The 22,958-nt window shown below is 41.6% G+C and overlaps 1 protein-coding gene and 1 pseudogene across 3 annotated transcripts; one reads left to right on the top strand and one right to left on the bottom strand.

Moving 5' to 3' along the window:
• The first annotated feature begins 11,266 nt into the window (after positions 1–11,266).
• LOC120361816 (protein POLR1D-like) lies at positions 11,267–11,647 on the top strand (annotated as a pseudogene).
• Positions 11,648–12,191: 544 nt separating this feature from the next.
• On the bottom strand, positions 12,192–21,115 carry ZNF892 (zinc finger protein 892). 3 transcript variants are annotated; one of them, XM_074403490.1, is made up of 6 exons: positions 20,812–21,115; positions 19,920–20,008; positions 17,140–17,242; positions 16,578–16,664; positions 12,975–14,249; positions 12,192–12,280 (listed from the first exon to the last, which is right to left on the bottom strand). In XM_074403490.1, the coding sequence occupies exons 1-5, from the start codon at positions 20,828–20,830 to the stop codon at positions 12,982–12,984; spliced, it is 1,566 nt and encodes a 521-aa protein (XP_074259591.1). In that variant the 5' UTR covers positions 20,831–21,115; the 3' UTR covers positions 12,192–12,280; positions 12,975–12,981. The 3 variants fall into 3 exon arrangements, with proteins under 3 accessions (XP_074259591.1, XP_010350311.2, XP_074259592.1); XM_010352009.3 differs by having other exon boundaries at positions 12,198–14,249; XM_074403491.1 differs by lacking the exons at positions 16,578–16,664; positions 17,140–17,242; positions 19,920–20,008 and having other exon boundaries at positions 12,198–14,249.
• Positions 21,116–22,958: the final 1,843 nt, after the last annotated feature.

Here is a 22,958-nt window from a genome sequence, read left to right as displayed (position 1 = left end):
CTCAACATCCACTGAAAATACACATCAGGAACTGAGGCAAAAATGAAGACATCAGTTAATAGAACTCAACATCCACTGAAAATGCACATCAGGAACTGAGGCAAAAATGAAAACATCAGTTAACAAAAACTGACAATTTACCACCTACAGATCCTCACCAGACTATGAAAAAGATTCCTTCAGAAAAAAAAAAAAAAAAAAAAAAAAAGGTATTCTAGAATCAAGGCCCCTGTGAGCTTACATTTTACTGGCTTCAGTAAGAAGGCCTTCTGGAATGTAAGAAGGCATAGTGAAAAACATATGGGCAAGTCTAAAAAAATATTGATCATATAAAATAATGACATTGTCAATAAAATACAACTGATACTTCAGAGGAAGGGTGATTCTGCCATACTGATTGCAAAGACTGACTCAATTCGTCATCCCTGTCTGTGTCCACACTCTTTACAATGTGATCTTATAGCTCCTGAAATCGGAAGCTGGCATCTATTTCTCCACATCTAGGCTGGTCTTGTGACTCTGGCCTATAGGATGTGATAAAAGTTGCAGTATGCTAGTTTGGAGTGGACGCCTTGAAAGGGCTTGCACCCTTCTGCTCTCTTGAACTCCTGCCATCAGGAGGGCATGCCTGAGCTAGCTAGTCTATTAGAAAAAAAAGAGCCAAGGCCATCATAGGCCAGCCAGTCACAGCTGATCCATTACCTGGCTGCAGACACATAACTAAGCCCAGCTGGGGAGGCAGAGGCAGCACTATCCAGCTGATCCTTAGATTCACGAGGAGTTACCCCCAGCTGTTGTTTCATACCACTACATTTTAGAATAGTTTGTTTGCAGCAATAGCTAACCCCTATAGCAGTGATTGATGCTAAAGCATTCTAAAGTTGTTTATTTCTTTGTAGGAACAATAAAGAAATTACCCTTAAGAGTCTTAAATATGCCTTAAGCTAATTTAGCTTGTTAAAATAGATATAGATATGGATATAGATATTTTTTTTTTTTGAGACAGAGTCTCGCTCTGTTGCCAAGGCTGGAGTGCTGTGGCGCAATCTCGGCTCACTGCAACCTCCACCTCCCAGGTTTAAGCAATTCTCCTGCCTCAGCCTCCCAAGTAGCTGGGACTACAGGCGCACGCCGCAATGCCCAGCTAATTTTTGTATTTTCAGTAGAGACGGCGTTTCATCATGCTGGTCAGGCTGGTCTCGATCTCCTGACCTTGTGATCCGTCCGCCTCGGCCTCCCAAATTGCTGGGATTACAGGTGTGAGCCACCACGCCTGGCCTTGTGAAAATATTAATAGCTGAGACACAAGAATTGCTTGAACCTAAGAGGCAGAGTTGCAGTGAGACAAGATTGTGCCACTGTTTTCCAGCCTGGGTGACAATGCAAGACTCTGTCCCCCTCATCAACAAAGATGAAATTATATATATATATATATATATATATATATATATATATATATATATATATGTATGTATTAAAAATAACAAAATATTAATAAACTAGGTGTGGTGGCTCATACCTGTAATCGCAGCACTTTGGGAGGCCAAGGTGGGTGGATCACTTGACACCAGGAGTTCAAGACCAGCCTGGGCAACATGGTGAGACCCCCATCTCACAAAAATTTTAAAAATAAGCTGAGTGTGATGGTGTACAACTGCAGTTCTAGCTACTTGGGAGCCTGAGGCAGGAGGATCACTTGAGCCCAGGAGTTTGAGGCTGCAGTGAGCTATGATGGTGCCACTGTACTCCAGCCTGAGCATCAGAGCAAGACCCTGTCTCTTTAATTAATTAAGATATTAAAAATAATGACTATTCGGTGGCTCATGCCTCTAATTCCAGCACTTTGGGAGGCTGAGGCGGGTGGATCACTTGAAGTTGGGAGTTCGAGACCTGCCTGAACAACATGGAGAAATCCATCTCCACTAAAAATACAAAATTAGCTGGGCATGGTGGTACATACCTGTAATCCCAGCTACTCAGGAGGCTGAGACAGGAGAATCATTTGAACCTGGGAGGCAGAGGTTGCGGTAAGCCAAGATTGTGCCATTGAACTCTAGCCTGGGAGACTAGAGTGAAACTCTGTCTCAAAAATAATCATTAAAAATAATAGAAATAGAATGATATGGTTTGTATTTGTGTCCCTGCCCAAATCTCATGTCAAACTGTAATCTCTAACATTGGAGGAGGGGTCTAATGGAAGGTGATTTGATCACGGGGGTGATTTCCCCCTTGCTTTTCTCATGATAGTGAGTTCTCAAAGATCTGGTTGTTTAAAAGTGTGTAGCACCTCCCCCTTCACTCTCTTCCTTCTGCTCTGTCCATGTTAACACATGCCTCTTTCCTCTTCAACTTCCGCCTATGATAGATACTACAGCTCAATATCCCGAATGTATTCAGTGATCAGGATTTATTGAGGAATTGATGCAAAATTCCTTTAAAAAATACTACTAAACCAAATTCAACAGCACAGTAAAAAAAGAAATTATACACCATCACCAAGTGGGATTTATCCATGAAATGCAAGGATGGTTTAGTACATGAAGATGAACGAATGCAATAAACCACATTAACAGAATGAAAAACAATCACACGATTATCTCAGTTTATGCAGAAAAAGCATTTGACAATATTTAACACCCCTTCATGATTAAAAAAAAAAAAAGCACTCAACAAACTAAAATTGGAAGGAAATTACCTCAACATAAAAGGCCATATATAAAAAGTCCATAGCTAGTATCATGCTCAATGGTGAGAAACTAAAAGCTTTTCCTCCAAAATAGGAACAAGCCTACTCTCACATCTATTCAACATAGCACTGGAGGTCCTAGTAAGAGTAATTAAGCAAGAAATTGGCAAAGAACAAAATAAAATTATCTGCAGATGACCTGATCTTAAATGTAGCCCTAGATTTCAAAGGATGTCATGAACAGCCTGGGGCAGAGACTTGTAGTGAAAACCGCTGTAGAGAGACCCCACTAGGGCAATGCCCAGTGGAACTATGGGTTCAGAGCCACTGCAGAGAGTCCCCACTAGGCCTAGATGAGCTGTGGGGGCAGGGCCATTCCCAAGACCCCAGAACAGTTCTTGTAAAGCTACCAGTGTGCGACACCAGCCTGAGAAAGCTGCAGGCACAAGATTTCAACCTATGAGAGTGTCTCTGTGGACTGAGCCCAGGAAAGCCACAGAGTGGACTTGCTTAGGATCTCCTCTCTTTTTTTCTGTGTCTCCCTTTTGGAATGCAAATATCTATCCTATGACTGTCTCAGCATTGTATTTCAGAGGCACATAATTTGTTTAATTTCACAGGCTCAGAACTGGAAATTTGCCTTAGTATGAATAGTGCTTTGAGTCTCACTCATATCTGATTTAGATGACACTCGGTTTTGGAATTTAAAGTTGATTTTCAAATTATTTAAGACTTTTGGGGATACTGGGATAGAATGAATGTATTTTGTATGTGAAAAGAACAAAAGTTTTGGGGAGGCAGGGGTGGAATGCTATGGTTTGAATGTTTACCCCCTCCAAAACTCACACTGAAATTTAATTGCCAGTGCTAAGAGTTTAAGGAGGCAGGACCTTTTAAGAGGTGATTAAGCCATGGGGGCTTCACCCTTGTGGGTGCAATTGGTGCCATTACAAAAGAGTGAGCTCAGTCTCCTCTTGCTCTCTCTCTTACCCTTCCACCTTCCATCATAGGATGATGCTACAAGAAGGCCCTGATCAGATGTTGGCCCCTTGATCTTGAACTTGCCTGCCTCCAGAACTATAAGGCAATAAATTTTCCTCCCTTATAAATTACCATCTGTGGTATTCTGTTATAGCAGCACAAAACAAAAACAATGGTCAAGATGGTAAATTTTATGTCATGTGTTTTTTACCACAATAAAAAAAAGTACTATCACATTTGAGATTTTTTTTTTAAAAAAAAGGAGTGTTTTTAAAAGAAATGAAGCACTAATATATTCTATAACGTAGATAAACCTCATGAAAACATTATGGTAAGTGAAGTAAGCCAATCACAAAGACCATGGCTCAGTCCTTTTGGTGCTGCTATGACAGAATGCTATACTGGGTAACTTACAATGAATAGAAATTTATTTCCTCACAATAAATCTCCTCACTCCTTGACTTTGGAGCCTGGGAAGTCCAAAATCAAGAAGCTGGTATCCATTGAGGGCCTTCTTGCTGCATCATTCCATGGCAAAAGGGCAAAGAGAGGGCAATAGAGAAAGTAAGAGGGGGCCAAACTTGTTCTTTTGTAAGGAACCCACTCTTGTGAGAACAGATCCGCTCTCACAATGATAGCATTGGTCCATTCATGACGGTGGTGCCCCCATAATCCATTGACCTCCCATTATGCCCTGCCTCCCAGAACCACTTCACTGGGGATCAAGTTTCCAACACATGAATGTTAGGGGACACATTCAGATATGGTTTGGGTCTGTGGCCCTGCCCAAACTGCATGTCAAATTGTAATACTGTGCTGGATGTGGGGACCTGATAGGAGGTAATTGGATCATGGGAGCAGATTTCCCTTTGATGCTGTTCTCATGAGACCTGGTTGTTTAAGTGTGGCACCGTCCCCCATTCCTGCTATAGCCATGTAAGATGAGCCTGTTTCCACTTTGCCTTCATCCGTGATTGTAAGTTTCCTGAGGCCTCCCAAACCATGTCTCCTGTACAGCCTGTGGAACTGTGAGCCAATTAAACCTCTTTTCCTTACAAGTTACTGAGTCTCAGATTATTTCTTCATGGCAGTGTGAAAATGAGCTAATACATATTCAAACCAGACCAGATCATATACTGTATGATCATTGAATGATTCCATTTATATGAAATGTCCAGAATAGACAAATCTACAGACATAGAAACTATATTCATGGTTGCCTAGTGCTGGGGAGAATAGAAGGGTTGGGAGTTATCTTAGTCTGTTCCAGCTGTAGTAACAAATGTACCATGGACTGAGTAGCTTAGGATTTCTTACAGTTCTGGAGGCTGGGAAGTCTAAGATCAACGCACCAGCATAATGAAATTTGAGTGAGAACCCACTTTCTAGCTCACAGACGACTATCTTTTCATTGTGTCCTCACAAGGGAAAAGGGGTGAGTGATCTGTCTGGGGCCACTTTCATAAGAGCACGGAGCTCATTCATGAGGGCTGCCCTCTCGACCTAATCACTTCCCAAAGGTCCCATCTCCTAATACCATCACCTTAGGGGTTAGAATTTCAACTTATGAATTTTTAGGGTATACAAACATACAGACCATAGCAGAGGTAATAGCTAAAAGTTTTCTTTTGAAGTTGATATTCTAAAATTTATTGTGGTGATGGTCTTACAACTTTGCGAATACACAACACCGAATTGTACATTTTTAACAGGTGAAATATTATGGTATGTAAATTGTATCTCAATAAATCTGTGGTGGGCCATAGTGGCTCATGCTTATAATTCCAGCACTTTGGGAGGCCAAGGTGAGCAGATTGTTTGAGCTCACAAGTTCAAGACCAGCCTGGGCAACATGGCAAAAACCCATTTCTACAAAAGATGCTAAAAAATTTAGCTGGGTGTGGTGGTACATACCTGTAATCTCAGCTACTTGAGAGGCTGAGCCCAGCAGGTTGAGGCTGCAATGAGCCAAGATCGCACCACTGCACTCCAACCAGGGTGAGGGTGAGACCTTGTTTCAAACCCCCTCCCCCCAAAAAACTCCAATATATCTGTTATATTCTTATGTTTAAAGAAAGTCATTACATAATGAGAAAACAGTCAAATCACCAGAGATTTGACAATTCTTAACCTGTATTCAGATAACAACCGAGTGTCAGAATACATAAATTAAAACTTGAAATAACAGACAAATATATGATGGTGGAAGCATATAAATTAGAAAAAGAATACATTTAAAGGGCTTACATTACCTGATTTTGAGATTTACTACAAAGCTACGGTAATCAAGACAATGTGTGGTTTTGGCAAAGGGATGGACTCACAGATCAGTGGAATAGAAAACTGAGAAATAAACCCACTTAAATATAATCAATCGTTGACAAAAGAGCGAAGGAAATTCAATGCAGAAAAAATATGTTTTCTACAAATGATGCTGAAACAATTGGATAACATGTAAGTAACAATGAGCCTGGGGCTTTATTTAACACCTTACATAAAAATTACCTAACAATGGATCATAGATGTAAGTGAAAAACATTATCATTAAGCTAGAAGAAAAATGAAAAATTTCCTAAACTTTAGTTAGGGATGGGGTTTTTTTTGTTGTTGTTTGTTTTGTTTTGTTTTGATACAGAGTTTTGCTCTTGTTGCCCAGGCTGGAGTGCAATGGCACAATCTTGGCTTACCACACCTCTCCTGCCTCCCAGGTTCAAGCAATTCTCCTGCCTCAGCCACCCAAGTAGCTGAGATTATAGTCATGTACCACCACAGCAGGCTAATTTATTTGTATTTTTAGTAGAGACAGAGTTTCTCCATGTTGGTCAGGCTGGTCTTGAACTTCCGACCTCAGGTGATCTACCTGCCTTAGCCTCTCAAAGTGCTGGGAGTAAAGGCATGAGCAACTGCACCCAGCCAGGGATGGGGTTCTTAACTATGACACCAAAAGTATGGTCCATAAAAGGAAAACTTGGACTTCATCAAAATTTAAAGCCTTTGCTTTACAAAAGACACTGAAATAAAAACGGAATAAAAGAGAATAAAAAGACAAGCCACAAACTACACAATTAAACCAGGAAAACAAACAATAGAATTCTTTTAAAATGGCAAAAGATTTGAACACTTCATCAAAGATACACAGATGGACAATAAGCACATAAAAAGATGCTCAGCATCATTAGTCATTAAGGAAATGCAAATTGAAGCCACATTGAGATACCACTATACATCTACTACAGTGGATAAAATAAAAACAATGAGAATACCAGGTGCTGGCAAATTATGGAGCAACCACATCTTCATACATTGCTGGTGGAAAAGCAAAATTAACCAATAATTCTGGAAAAGGCTGGCCCTGTGTTACAAAGATAAACATACACTTACCATATGACCTAATCATTTCATTCCAATATTTACCCTTCAGAGATGAAAATTTATGTTCATACAAAAACCTACATATAAATGACTGTAGTAGTTTTATTCATAATCAACAAAAATTATAAACAACCTAAATGTCCTTCAATGGGTTAATGGTTAAGAATACTGTGGTACATTACAAGGAAAACTACCCATCAATAAAAAGGAATAAATAACACAACAATTATGAATATCAAAGCCTTTTACTCAATGCGGGGTGGGGAGCCAGTCATGAAAAAAAGCACAAGGGGAATTTGTTGGTGCAGTGGAATTGTTCTGTACCCCTTGTGGTGATTTTTGCACAAGTCTACATAGGTCATTTTAAGACAGAACTGTGGAAGGAAGAAAGGAGAAAGGGAGAAATAAAGAGAAAAGGGTGAAAGGAGGATGAAGATGTGTAGGAGGAGGAGAGAGGGGAGGAGGAGGAGAAGGAGGAACTATTATAACCACACACAATTATGGTGGTAGTTAGAAGGGTAATATCTTTGTCAAACATAGCAAACACCTTTAAGTGGGTGAATTTTATTGTGTACTTTGATAAAAGCTGATTTTGCAAAAGTTCAAAAAGTTATTTTAAAAGACTAGTAAAATTGACAAGTCTCTAGAAACACGACCAAGAGAAAATGCGCGGCTACAAATAAGCCATATCAGGAAAGAAAAAAGGGACATAAGTTCAGATAGAACAAGTACTTGAAAATAAAAATATTTTAAATAATTCAATGAGCAAAAAGGATACATTTTTAGAAAAACCTACAACTTTCTAGAAGAAACAGTAAGTCTAAATAGCCCCTAAAACCACTCAAACCACATATTACAAACACAATAATCCCAGTTTAACGATGAATGCAACTGAAATTCAGGGGACACAAACTCCCCCAGAGATGGGGAAAAAAAATCACCAAATTGGGTAAATCCCAGGACTGCAAGGATTCTTTAACATCAGAAAATCAATGTACTTTACCACATCAATAGATTAAAAGAAATCATATGATTAGCTCAAAAGATACAGATTTTACCAGGATCCCAGAAAACTTATTTAAAAATATAAAAAGCCTCATTCCACCATATTCACAGTTGTTTCTATTGGGCTACACCAGTGTGGAGCATACACGACAGACATGTCCTCTTCTAAATGACTCTATCAATAATACCTAATAGTTATACAGCACCTGAAAGCTCACAAATCACATTGCATCCATTTTCTACCTAACTCTAGTCATTCTCAAATAGGCATTAAATTTTAAAACATGTATCTATGAGGAAACAGATTTCAAAGGATAAAAGTGACTTGTCCCAAATCCCAATTATTTTCATCCTTTGTTGATTCTCTATGATATCATATGTCATATGGCAAATTAAAATGAACAGAGAGCCACATGTAGATAATATATAACTGGAAAAAATATCCAAAACTCTAAGTCCAGTTCTCCAGTGCTTCTCATACACTTTTTGAACAAAAAGACAAATTTTAAAAATTTAACCCTATGTTTTATATTGTTAGTCATATCTATCCTTCTCAAGTTTATAACCTACAATTAAATGCTGGTGTTTCCTCAATTCAAAAACTATAGTTCCTTCGAAGCTAGATGGAGCCGGCCAATAGTTTCTACCTATCAAATTGGAAGCTTATCTTCAGGAAACCAGTGAGCGTTCCTTTTAGTACCTTTTCCTAACTGCTTACAAATGACTTGCATATACCACAGACTCTTAGGTTATATACCACAAACCCTGTATATACCACAACTTGATATGTGATTTCAGTGTCAAGCACAAAAATGTCACGGGAAAGGTGGAGCACTACTTTCTCCTATTGCTCTCACTAAGTACAGCTAAAAATCCTGGATAGTATATACAAAGCAAACATAAAAAGGTTCTAAAAGACGGAGAGAGAATGAAGTGACTAGGGACCTCAGAACTCGAGGAAGAACACGGCAGTGACTTTCTTGGGTTTTCTTATTGCCTTATCTATCCCAGACTGGGTTCTGACAGAGAAGATGACCACCTGGAAATGCCAACAGACAACAACAAGAAAAAAGAAGGCCAAGACAAGTCTGCTTTTTTTAGCCAAAGGACTGGGAAGGGAGCAGCCTAGCAAGACAGAAAATCACAATCCTACCTCAAAGACCACAGAAGAAAGCTATGGTCCTATCCACACCAACAAAGGCCTATACTTCCACCCTCACCAGGCTGTAACAAGGCTTCTCCATTCTCCACCTTTACCCTAAGGGTGTGGGTGAACAACCATTTGATAAAGAGATCATGAATGTGACTTACGGGTTTAGCAGCCCCATCAGAAGCCAGGAACATAAATGGGATTATACCAGCAGAGGCACAACCAGCTAGTACTAAAGGGGAGAGGAAAACAAAATAAAATGAAGGCAGGCTTTAGGGGGCTTCTTAGATCATATAGAACCAGATTAGAGAGCCATCTGTCTATGAATGTGTTATTCTTCAAGAGAATGACTCTGAAAACAATTCAGAGACCACTGGGGATACCTCCTGTTTCAAAGGGTGGAACCATCACTTTGGTTTCAACAGAACAGAAAGGCTCCAGCTGAAGCCTTAGAGGCAGAATTGCCCTGCAGAGGCTTAGGAGAGGGGCCACCTGGCAGTACCACAGAGATAGGATCACTACTCCAGTGGGTCCAGAAGGCAGGGCATTGAGCAAAAGAGGACTATTCTCACAAGATCTGATGAAATGTAACCTCTGAAGAATTTGCCTTACTAAGTTCTGGACTTGCTCAGGACCCACTCCTCCTCCTACTTCCCTATTTCTCCCCCTGTGGAATGGGAATGCCTACATTATGTCTAGATCACAAATGTATTTTGGAGGCACATAACTTGTTTGTTTTCATGGGTTCACAGCTGGGGAGTAATTTTGCCTCAGGATAAATTGCACCTTGACTCTTACCCATATCTGATTTAGGTGATATTTACTTGAAGGTCTGGATTTTACAGCTAATGCTAGAATGAGTCAAGGTTTTAGGGGCTGTTGAAGTGGAATAAATATATTCTGCATTCAAGAACATAAATTAGGTGGGGGTGGGGGGCTGCAATGGAATATTATTAACTAGATGTATCCCCTCCTCCCCAAAATTATGTTGAAGCCCTAATCCCCAATGTAATTTATTGGAGACAGGGTTTTTAGGTGGTAATTAGGGTTAAATGAGACAGTAAGGGAAGAGTCCTAATCTGCTAGAACTGGTGGACTGATAAGAAAAGGGAGCTATTTCTCTCTGCCTCTCCCCATTAGTGTCCCATCTGGATGCACTACAGACATGGGAGGACACAGTGAGAAGGCAGCCATCTGTAAGCCAGGAAGAAAGCCCTCACTAGAAGCAGAGTCCACAGGTACCTTGATCTTGGCCTTCCCAGCCTCCAGAACTGTTAGAAATTGGTATTTTTCTGAACCACCCAGTCAGTCTATGTTACCTTGTTAAGGCAGATCGAGCAGATTCAGGCAAAAATCATCAAGAAAAAAGGAACAGAGCCTCAGGAGCTTGTGAGAATACAACCAAAGAGCCTTTCATTAGAGTCCCAAGAGAAAAGGAGTAGAAGGTAGGGTCTAAAATGTTTTTAAAGAGATGATGGTGGAAAATCTCCCAAATTTGGCAAAAGACATAGCCTGTAGGCTGGGCGCGGTGGCTCAAGCCTGTAATCCCAGCACTTTGGGAGGTCGAGGCGGGTGGATCACAAGGTCAAGAGATCGAGACCATCCCGGTCAACATGGTGAAACCCCGTCTCTACTAAAACTACAAAACATTAGCTGGGCATGGTGGCGCGTGCCTGTAATCCCAGCTACTCAGGAGGCTGAAGCAGGAGAACTGCCTGTACCCAGCAGGCGGAGGTTGCGGTGAGCCGAGATCGCGCCATTGCACTCCAGCCTGGGTAACAAGAGCGAAACTCCGTCTCAAAAAAAAAAAAAAAAAAAAAAGACATAGCCTGTAGATTGAAGAAGCTAAGCAAACCCCAAATAGGGTAAACTAAAAGAAATCCACACCAAGATACATTATAGTAAAACTTCCTCAAAATTAAAAACACTTCACTCAAAATAGTGTGTCCAATAATCTTTAAAGTTTCAATGCAAAACGTATGTAGCTTCCTGTTTCACCTCCATGCCTCAAGTTATGGTGAAGAGCCTCCGATCTGCTAGCACAATGTGAGGATCCAGAAACCGCCCCCACGATGGAAGAGGACCAGGAGCTGGAGAGGAAAGCAATAGAAGGAGGCAAATAATGATAAGCAATACAGAGGCAAAATGTGGGAAAACTAGAGCTGAAACAATGGGACCCCTGGGTTGGATAAAGTGTCCTCTTGCTGGTACCAATAAAAGATTTCTAACTAACACAACTAAAAACACATTGTGCTCTCATAAAGAGCAAGACCATGAACAAAAAGAGGACAATAAGGAACCAGCAAAGAACCAGGCCCAGAAAGAAGAAGACCCAAAGAAACACAGAAACCATCTTCACAAGCATAGCTTCCGTGCTCAAGATTATCAGTTGCTCCCCACCACAAAAGTGGAGCAGCCAGGACAAGTACAAAAAGCGACCCAATTGGCGGTGAGGCCGGAGCTAGGGCCAGCAAGCCCTGTGGGCTCTGTGCTTCTTCAGGGGTGCAGTATGCAGAGAGGGTGCTAGCTGGCAATGCAGATACCTGAGACTGAATTTTACAGCAGGTCCTTTGTTGTTCTTAAAAAGATGCTGCTGGTCATGGGCAAAAAGTGACCTAGCAACTCTTTTAGGAAACAAGTACAAAGGAGGATGTCTTGCCAATTGTAAGCTACATCTGCAGTGTAGTAGACACATGTATTGTTTGGAAGTGTGTTTCAAATAAACATGTCTAAAATTTTAAGTTTTAAAAAAAAATTATATATATATATAAAGATGCCACCTACCTCTACCCAAGAGTAAAATGGTAAAAGATATTTCAAAGTCTTTCCAAGTTTTTCATAATCTAATATATAGCATCAGTGCAAATCTACACTAAACTTTACTGTAAGCTATAAAAAAATCTAAGGTACAAACTAGATACAACTGAGGTAAATCTTTATAAATAAGCACATTCTTAGGCAACTCAGATACCTTAAAACAGTTTGAACACATCAAAGGTCTCTTCCGTACTCAATTTTCTATGCTGTGGGTCTTGACCCTTGGAATTAACATGATTTATAGTAGGTGACGTCTCAATAAGCAAGGTCTGAAAGACAAAAAGTGCAGAAGCAAACATCTGCATTACTCTGCAGCCAACATTCCTTAGCTGCAGGGTCAAGTTACCCTCACAGAAACTTTTCAGCTGACCAATTAGCAAGTCTAATATTTTTCATGGCTATGAATATTCAGTTAAGTAGTTATCATAGTCAACATTTCTTCAGTTAATTCCCCCAGCTCTTTTTTTCTGTCCTTTCCCTCTACTTCCTTTGGCTCCTTAAGAATGAAGGACAACTTCCCTTCTTCCACCCCTTCTGACTCTGGACAAACTCATTGTGAATTCTCAATCTCTTATTTCTACCTGTGCAACTTCTCTAAAAAGATCACTTATCTCTTTAAAACTTATATTCTTAGTATTATGAAAATACCTGGCACAGTCAAGGTGTCCCCTTTCCACCATGCCACAACCCATTTCTCTCCCAAGGCTATGGTAATTTACATACACATTAGGATGTTACAAATAATTTTTCTCTTTCCTGAGGGAAATTCAGTGTCCTTGGCCAGAACACTTTTAAAAATATAAAACTATACTTTCACGGTCTAATTATGCTACTTCCCACATCAGCAATGACTAGTTGATAAATTTTTTTTTTTTGCAACACAGTCTTAAATTTCTTTGTAGACTCCCACAGCAAGAATGGTAAATGCTCAAAAAGTATGCTCTGAATGTAAACCACATTTACATGGTCTTTATCCAGTATGAATTCTCTTGAGTTGGCCAAAGGCTAAATGCTCACTAAAAGTTTGGACATATTCCTTGGTTTTCCCTCCAGCATGAGTTTTCTGATGTTGAGAGAGGGATGAACTCTGGCTGAAGGCTTTTCCACATTCCTTACACTTGTAGGGCTTTTCTCCAGTGTGAGTTTTCTGATGCTTTGTAAGAGATGAACTCTGGCTGAATGCTTTTCCACAATCTTTACATTTGTAAGGTTTCTCTCCAGTGTGTGTTCTCTGATGACGTATAAGGGCTGAGCGGTCACTGAAGGCTTTGGCACAATCATTGCATTTATACGGTTTCTCCCCAGTGTGAGTTCTCTGGTGCTGAGTTAGGGCTGAGCAGTAGCCAAAGGCTTTCCCACATTCGTTACATTCATAGGGCCGCTCCCCAGTATGAGTTCTCTGGTGCTGAATAAGACCTGACCGATCACTAAAGGCTTTGCCACATTCATTACACTTATAAGGTTTCTCTCCGGTGTGAATGACCTGATGCTGGGTAAGAAATGTGCTTTGGCTGAAGGCCTTCCCACATTCATTACATTCATAAGGTTTCTCTCCAGTATGAATTCGCTGATGTTGAGTGAGGTATGAACTCTGATTAAAGGCCTTCCCACATTCATTGCATTCATAGGGTTTTTCTCCAGTATGAATTATATGATGCCGAATAAGGGCTGAGCGATGACTAAAGGCTTTCCCACATTCATGACATTCATAGGGTTTCTCTCCAGTATGAATTCTCTGGTGCAGAGTAAGGTGTATGCTCTGGCTGAAGGTTTTACCACATTCATTACATTCATAGGGTTTTTCTCCGGTGTGAATTCTCTGATGCAAGACAAAAGCTGAGTAGTAACTGAAGGCTTTCTCACACTCATTACATTTCCAAGGTTTCTTTCCTGAACAAATTCTCTCATGCCTAATTACATCTGAGTTTTGTTTTAAGTTATTTTTAAATGAATCACAATGATGTAGTCTCTCTCCTTGCTGCTGAACAAGTAAGGACCTCCGAGTGCAATTTCTTCTAAATTTATCAAATTGGTAACTTCTCCCCCTAGAAGATTTCTGAGTGATAGCCTCTTGTATTAAATGTTTCTCATGGTTTTCCTGCTGACTCTCTAAAGAATCCTCAGGTTCACTGGAACCTTCCTTTGAAAATCTTACGATTAACACCCCAGGGGCTGATTCTTCTTCAGAAATCTCCTTCTCTGGAGTTAGCTCCTTGCTTTCTGGTATCGTTTTCCAGTCTGAAAGAAGCAAAAGTACACATGTAAATCATTTCCTACACTGAGAGAAAAATAACTGCTGTGGTAGGAAAATAATGAGACAAAGAATATTTATAGGGAACACATGAACTTGAAAGCTCTCAAAAATAGTCTTGCAATCTTGAGAGAACACAAGAAAAAAAGATGACTGGGCAAAAAATTACAGCTGCATAAAAGGACAGTGTGTGTAGGGACTCAACATTCCTCTTCTCAGCAGGATAGGAAATAACAAAGAATAACAGAATGAGACTAAGAAGAAGTGATGTGGGGAAATACCAGATTTTTTAAAAAAATGACTTAGAGAAGACAGGGCTAAGATCAGAGAAAGATGGTCTTCCAAAGATTCACTGTACCTATCTGACCAGCAGAGCCTTATCACTTCATGCCTCGAGAATGACCATCTTTAGCTAATCTCCTTGCTACCAACCTTTTCCTACTCCAATATGTCCCAACCACTGCTAAAAGAATAATCTCTCAAAACCATCTCTCTTTTACAAAAATCTGTTGGTTCTAATGTCTCAAGATGAGATACAAATTCTAGAAGCTAGCATTCAACATGGTCCAGTTCTACAAACTCAAATACCATAAAGCTTAGTAACTGGAAAGCAACTAATCACCTCTGATTGCTTACCATCACCCTAAACTCAGCAAACTGGAAAGAGTAAACCAGAACCAAGAAGAAAGAAAAAAGAGAAAAAGGAAAGAAAGAGAAAAACAGCAGCATGTCAGAAAAGGAAGGTTAAAACTCTCAGATTAGTCCCCAACCTCTCAAGATAACTGACCCAAGTTCCTGGACTTCCTAGTAAGAATTTGGGGGTGAGGGCAAAGCTTCATTGCTAAAGATGTGTAAATACTTCCAAGCCTAGATGGCCTTTAATATCCATGCCAATCATGTCTCTACATGAAATAAATTAATACAGTGTTCTCAATTAGATATACTCAGGGGAGTGCCTGGGATTTTAAAGGACAAATAAGTAGAATAGGTTAAAGGCAAATGGACTTCCAGCTAAGGGGAGTGGGAAAATTAAAGCCCCAAATGTTCATGAAGAACACATGGTTGGGGAGGCAGGTAAGGGACTTGCCTATCTGATGTTAAGAGTTCAAGTTGAAGAACAGAGAAAGCAAAAAGGTTAGGCAGGTAGACTAACAACAGCTTTGAAAGCAAGTACAGGAATACAGAACTGGCAGAGTAAGGAACTCAATGGGGAATCTAGCAATATTACGCTGCCTCAATTTTACAAGAGTAAAACTAAAGAAAGTATAATTAGCCAGTAGTCTATTGCAGTAATGCAGTTTGACAGAAGTAATAGGGTCAAACTCATAACATCTTTCAAAGAAATTATTAGAACTTAATAACTATCATTTGCTTAGCATAAAGCCATTTGTCTTGGATTATTTCCTTATATTGTTATGTCACCATAATAATATAAGCTTTGTGTTCTCATTATCCCCATTTTACCACTGGGGAAATTTAAGTCACAGAGAATACAAGTCACCTGTTAAAGGTCACAAAGCTAATGGAGTAGCTAAGATCAGCTTTAAACCAACGAAGCCTGGTTCCAAAGTCTACAGTCTTAATCATCATGCTATGCCACCTCTGCTTAGACAGCGAAGGCAGCAAGGGAAAACTCAGAGATCAATTTACAGTCATTGGTCTGAGACTCAAAAATGGCATCCTGCAAAGATAAAGTAACACATGTAAACAATCCTGGTTTACAGCCTTGAACCCAAGCAAGTTATTAACAAATATGAAAATGTTGGTTTCATTTCACCTTAATTGGGAAAAAGAATTGGTGTGAAAGATTAGAAAGGCTGGGTGCAATGCCTCATGCATGTAATCCTAGCACTTTGGGAGGCCGAGGTGGGTGGATCACCTGCAGTCAGGAGTTCGAGACCAGCCTGGTCAACATGGTGAAACCCTGTCTCTACTAAAAATTCAAAAATTAGCTGGGCATGATCGCACATGCCTGTAATCCCAACTACTTGACAGGCTGAGGAAGGAGAATCTCTTGAACCAGGAGGTGGAGGCTGCAGTGAGCCAAGATCACACCGCTGCACTCCAGCCTGCACAATGGGAGCAAGACTCCATCTCAATTTAAAAAAAAAAGAGTAGAAGTATTTACTTTAAAAAAAAATCAAATTATAACTTTATAAACAGATCACCATCCACAGAGCTGGGATGTGGCACAAGGGAGAGATGGGGACTTCAACTTTTCCATGGGTCTAGCAAAATCTGGACAGGCTCCTCTTCCATAAGCATTTCCATTGACCATCTGGGTTCTACTGGCACTGTTTCCAACACTCACACACCTGGACTGGCTGCTTTTGAGACTTCTCTCTCCAGCTCCTCCTCATGCTCCAACTGAGAGATTATATCAGGTGTGGAAATTGGAAGCCCTATTCATAGGGGAAAAAAAAGGAATCAGTAAAGAGGTCAGTGTTCATTCCTCGGTTTTCAGGAACACAGTAAGAGAGGGAGAGAGTGCGGTCAGTTCTCCATTTCTTCCTCAACAGTGCTCAGGAGGTAGGAAGATTGATAGGGGTTCATTTGAATCCCATGTCAATTTTACCTCCTCCTATTTAAAGAATAAGCACCCATTCTCTTAAGAGTTGTTTTCATTGGCACTTTGTCTCTATATCCTTGGTCAAGGAGTAGAGAAGAAGGATGCTACAGGTCCATAACATAAAGCTGTTTATGTCTAATTCCATGAGTGTTAAAACTATATCCAGAAACAAAAAGCAGAAATTGCTTGTCTCAAGCCCTACTAGAATGAAAAATCATTGCATGTAAGGACCTTGGAGCTCCTAGAAATTGAGGAAGCCAAGGTACCACACTGGGTAAATTCACAGGCGTTAGGGGAGCCATCCTTACCCAGCAAGACCAGATTCCTAGGCTTCTCGGGCACATCTCCCCGAGGAGAGTTCAGCTGCCTCCACTGGGTGAAAGCCTCGGCCATATCCCTGACCATCAGTTCCTGAAAAATGAAACACACTGGTGCTCACCAATAAGCCTCCTTCCAGAGGCCTCTGAAGAGAACTAAAACTGACAACACAGAAGGAGGAAGACAGGAAGGAGAGAAGAGGACAGACAAAACAGCCTCCGCCACCCTTTCCAGCACTAAGATTCTCTGGTGAATTTGTAGTCCACACACTCACGCTTTGCTTCCAGATAGCAGAAGTGCGTATTACCTGCAAGTAGGAGGGAAAGTACCTTCAATGTAAAACTCGAAGGTATGTACTTCTTAGTGTACGTATCAGTGAATTACAGAATTATAAAATTTGCTACTACTTACACAGGAAAAAGGGGAGAAAAATATAATTATGAATTAAGTATTTTCCTTATGGTATACTTTAAAAAAATATATGGGGTTCTATAAATTGAAGTTTTTTTCTCTAGTTTTCCTTTCAAAATGAAATCAGTCCCATATATGTTAAACATTAAGATGCTTCCTACACATTTCACAGAATATGAATTTATTTGTAAAACAGTATCTGAAGCCCAAATTATAAGTTTCCAGAGTGTTCTTGTCATTTTTCACAATGACCCTGATCAGTCTGCCCCCATCCCCCAGTTGATGGCATTCTCTCCTCTGCCTGTAGTGTGTGTCTCATTCCCTTTAGCCCTTTTACACATCTTGCTTACTATTCCTGAGTATTCTGCCCACTGCGCCCTCCTTTCAGCAATGTGAATCCCTCTCTCCCTTCAGGTCTCAGCTCAGGTGTTACCTCAAGGGAAGCCCTCCTTGACTCCTAGTTATAGCACATGTTCCTTCCCTTCTCTTGGGTTGTACACATAGAGAGGATTTTGTGACTAACATAAGCTCCACAGGAGTAGAGGCCAGGTCTATTTTTGCTCACCGAAGCAGTGCTACTACTCAGCACAGTGCAGAAACCCTGTAAATATTTGTGGAATATTTGAATGAAGAAAGGAAGGAATGAACAATAATTAGTAGAAACAAGTTTAAATGGGATATTCTATAAAAGTGTGCATGGGAACAGAAGTGAGGAGAAGAACAGAAGTGTATCAAACATTGAAAACAGGAGTGTTTAGCCTAACTTTCATCTAGATGGCAGGCATCTAGATGAAAGTTAGGCTAAACAACAACAAAGTTTAGTAAAATAATTACTAAAATATTGAAATAAGGGAGTAGGGAAGGTAATGTTCCTTTGAATCTCTTACTGCTGATAAGATAAATGTCTAATAATTTTTCAAATTCTATTTTTCAAATTTCTATACAACTACAACTTAACTGAGATAGGGTAAAATAAACCAGTCCTTGGTTTAGCAAATGAATCAGTTTTACCCCTCTTTAAACTACCACTTTGGCCACAGTCCTTTGAATATACATATGAATCATACTGTTAATTTTGTTTATATTCAACTTTCTAACATATATTTCACAGTCTTCCAGAAATGACTGTAAAACAATGCACATAATGACATAAGTTAAAAGAACTACCTACTCTGAAAATCCTCTGCCTCAAATACACTTTTTAACTTTTAAGCTTAAGGTCCCTTATGGCCATATGCCTCAGGAGTGATCAGCACAAGTAATATAAGGTGCACAATCTTCATTCTTTACAAACAGTGCTAACACTAACAGACTAACAGGCAGTTGCTTTCAGACTTCAGTTCCCTGAGAAAACCTCTGCAACTCACTTAAGTGTGCATGTGCTGGAGCTGGAAGGCACAGGCAGGCAAATCAGACACTGTCAGCAGGTGCCACTGACTTTCTCTGCCCTCATCTCTCTAAAAGCGATCTACTAATTCACAGACAAACATCAATACTGGCATTTTCTCCCATGGTTTTAAAAGGACCATCAGTACCTATAATGCCGTTAGGCCTGGTGTAACGGAGACAGAGTCCCAGCACCTGAACCAAAGGCCAGATCTTACAGAAGCATCTTTTCTAATCTTCTCTTGCCAATCAGCTATGGCATGTTTCATCCTGCTGGGCCTCTAAAAACCTTCATGGGGCCTTCATTTGCCTCTGAAGTAAGACCAAGTATAGATTGTCCTGGCATCTGGGTACAACACACTCAAGCTTCCCTCACCACAGTTAAGGTCACCCCACAGTGACTCACACATCCACACATTCTTGGAAGACCTCCAACTCCCTCATCATTTAAATACTTTTTTTTCTGGCCAAAGCTGTTCTCTCTTGGAATATTCCTTTATTCTACCCTTCAACTACTCACTCTCTCTTGTTTTTCAAAGTACAGTTTTTATCCCACACTTTTCCCAAACGGATGGGAAAAAGCCTCTTTCAGAGCCATTTGTGACTTGCCTGGACCAGTTATTTCTACGTTTAAAAAATATCAATTTCTTCATGTTTTATTCATGTATCTCTCACTGCCTTGGTAAACTCCACAATGCAACAGCAAGTGGCTTTTACTTTTTTGCATCTCACCAAGGCCAATTACAGTACTGAATGGCTAAAAAGGGTGCAGCAAATACTCAGTGGGTAGAGAGAAAGCAATGCTGGGAAGAAAGTTCTGCACAAATGAAAAGCACTTCCTGTGGGGTTCATCAGTCATCAATTTATCAGGATAAACCCAGTGGTCTAGGAATCAGGGCTGGCCAATTCCATAACAATGAAAGGAAACATATCCTTGCTCAGAGAAATGAAAGAAAAAAAGAAGAAAATTTACTTGGGACCCAGAGGTCAGCAGCACAGCAGTCATGCCATTTTCTTTTGGGTTTCCAGCATGGAGAAGGTCTGAGTCCTCAAAAAGGGATCCTAGAAGTGGAGACAGGCACCATGATGATTACTCTGTCCTCGCAATAAACGCGCAGCAAGTGCCACACACCAGCTACTTGTCATCTAAGAAGAGTCAACACAGGGAACCAAAAGACGATCGCATAATATTCGTTAATCAAGACAGCCTTGACCATTGCTGCCTCAGGCTCCTCCTGTCCTCCTCTGCCCTTAAACTCCAGCAGAACTGCTATGAACATGTGGACATATAAACATATTTTTATCTTGTATGTGCTAAGTAGTCAAAATAATACTCAAAGTCTTTGTGTGTCCATGCCTCACTTAGTGATTGATCCTTGTTATATTCCAGACTCACAGGATGAACGAAGACTAAACTCTTTTTGAACACTGGCTTTTCAGATATTAATACAATACTGCCTGACTCAGAAAGTGATGGGTCTTATGGAAAAACCACCACCACCAAAACCAAACCAAGATTGTAAACAAATTCTGTGACTTCTCAAATCTCCGCTTTCCCTACCTTCCAAAAGGGTCAGTTAGTCCCTTCCTAGTGCCTTATAGGGTTCCTCTGAGGTCAAAAAAGAAGTCATTATCAAAAGCCAAATTGTTAGATGTGTTGATGTTTTCCCTTGGACAAGGGAGGCATCCAGCGCCCTACAGACCAGGAGGGCAACAGAGGTGGCGTCTGTCCCTCAAAACCCCAAGTGAGACCGACTAGTAGGAGGGAGCTCGTGATACTACTCCTTCCTGAGCCTGCCCCAGGCAGAGGCAGCCTTTCTCCCTCTCTAGCAGGCACCAAGGCCGCCTGACTTCCAAATCCTCACCTCTGCCCCCAGGCTCCATGACGACTCCTTCCTCCGGGCCCGCGCTGAGGGCAACTGGCGCTGGGGAACGGGCCGGGGGTCCGTCGCTCGGGTCCCCCCAGAGGCCCGGAACGCAAGCGCGACCCTCACCGAGCAGCCCGGCGCCCGCACCCGGGGGTTCTTCCCGCCACCCTCCCAGGCCCTTAGATTAGAATAGCATGCGCTCAGTCCTCCTCGATCCTGGGTCCGACCTCCAGCCAGACACGGAGGAAGCCGAGCCAGACGACAAAGGCATCTAACAGCCTGCAGGGACACCTCGCGCCGGCCTACCGAGAGGCCGAACTACCACTCCCAGAATCCTTCGCGGGGCGCGGCTGGCAGCCCCCACCCCCAACGCCGCTTCCCAGAGGACCCCGCGGCCTCCGCGCCTGGGGTTGCGTTTGCTGCAGCGGCTCGCGCGGGACCAGCCTCGGGAAGCGCCAGCTTGTTCGCGAAGCCCTGCCCACTGCTCTCAAAGGGCCGCTTCTCCCTCCGTGCCGACTGTGGGCGGTGGCTGTGCCAAACCCCGCCCGGCGTGGGACTTTCGCATCCCCGCTACTGTGACGACGGAAGGCAGCGCCCCGACCCACGCAAGATCCCTCCCTGGCTGCGTGCGGTGCTCCCTCGGAGGGTAGGTGTCCCGCGGTATCCCCGCGGCTGCGCCTCCGCGGATCGTAGCTTCCTGGCCTGCACAGAGGTGATCTCAGTTTACTTCCAATAACCCGGGATATTTGTTCCAGACTGCACCTCGGAATAAAGAAAAATGGAATTTCAATCCCGAAATCACTTCAAACCCCCCAAATAGCCAGGTCTCCAAGAAGAACCAGTAAACTAGTGCTGGTGCCCCAAGGAGGCTGAGCCTGAAGGTTTTGCAGACTCTTCAGGAGCTCTAGGGGTGGGCTGGTCTTCAGACTAATGTGTGTTTTCATATACCTTCCCACGATAAAGTGCCAGGTTTCTGTCCAGTTCAGAAAGAGAAAACCTAATTAGCTTAGCTGTGTCCTTGTTTGGATACAAGCCAAAATGTCCAATTGACCTTTCTCCAACAGAATCTCTTAATTTTTAGCTAGGCTTAAGGTTTCCCCAGGCTTCTAATTATTTCTGCCCTTTGCCCTCCCCGGCACGCCCTGCCCCTGCTGGAACATAGTAAATCATAATGCGCCGTGTGGACTAACACCCTAGGGATGGTAAACCAACAAGATAGAAGGAACGGAGCTTGGCCTTTAGCATGAGAGATGCAAACTTCTATTTTGTATAAGCCACTATTATTTTGAGTTTCTTCTGCACAGATAACCACACTTAAATCTCTAGCTGGTCCGTAGATCGGCTGCATTTGGTCCAGGCCGCTAGGGCTGGTGGGGATAAAGGACATGTGGTAGGGACACAGCCCTGCCACCTCAAATGACAGCCTGAGGGAGTCTCCCCACTCTTCCTTCCGCAGGAAATATGGGAGGGGCAGTTTCCTTCAGAAAATGCTTCATATGAAAGACATCACCCCCTGATGTTTTGGAAACCCCAGGGATAAGGTCTAGGCCCTGCAGCTTGCTGCACAAAAAAAGCCAATCACTGAGAGGAGTATTGCCAAGGAAGAAGGCTTTAATCAGGTGCTGCCGCCAAGAAGATGGGAGACTAGCTGCAAATCTATCTCCCTGACCTGCTAAAATTAGGGGTCTATAGAAATGTAACTGTGTAGGGGAAAACAGGAACTAGGGAGGATTAAGGAAGCAATCATGAAGAAAGACGGATCTGGTGTATCTTTGGATGCTGTCATCTGGTGTGTTTCAGTTCTTTGATACTTTTTTTTTTAATCAAATGCTCTCTCAGAATCATCTTTTGATACTTTCTTGAGGAGCCCGAGGGTCTTTCCTGAGGAAGGAACTAAGATAAAACAAGTATAAGTTTCTTTTTCTCTCTCTCCTCATTTTTTTTTTGACTTTTATTTATTTATTTATTTATTTATTTTATTGCATTTTAGGTTTTGGAGTACATGAGTTTCAAGCTTTAAGAACAGAGAGTCTGCGTTGGGCTCACGCCTTTTGTCTCAGAGTCTGGGCAAGTCGGGCGGATCACCTGAGATCAGGAGTTCCTAACCAACCAGGTCAACATGGTGAAACCCGTCTCTATTAAAA

Source organism: Saimiri boliviensis, chromosome 1 (assembly GCF_048565385.1).
Source record: "Saimiri boliviensis isolate mSaiBol1 chromosome 1, mSaiBol1.pri, whole genome shotgun sequence".
In the NCBI taxonomy this organism is placed as follows: domain Eukaryota; kingdom Metazoa; phylum Chordata; class Mammalia; order Primates; family Cebidae; genus Saimiri; species Saimiri boliviensis.
The sequence above is the reverse complement of the archived record's forward strand: the minus strand, read 5'-3'. Positions and strand labels throughout refer to the sequence as shown.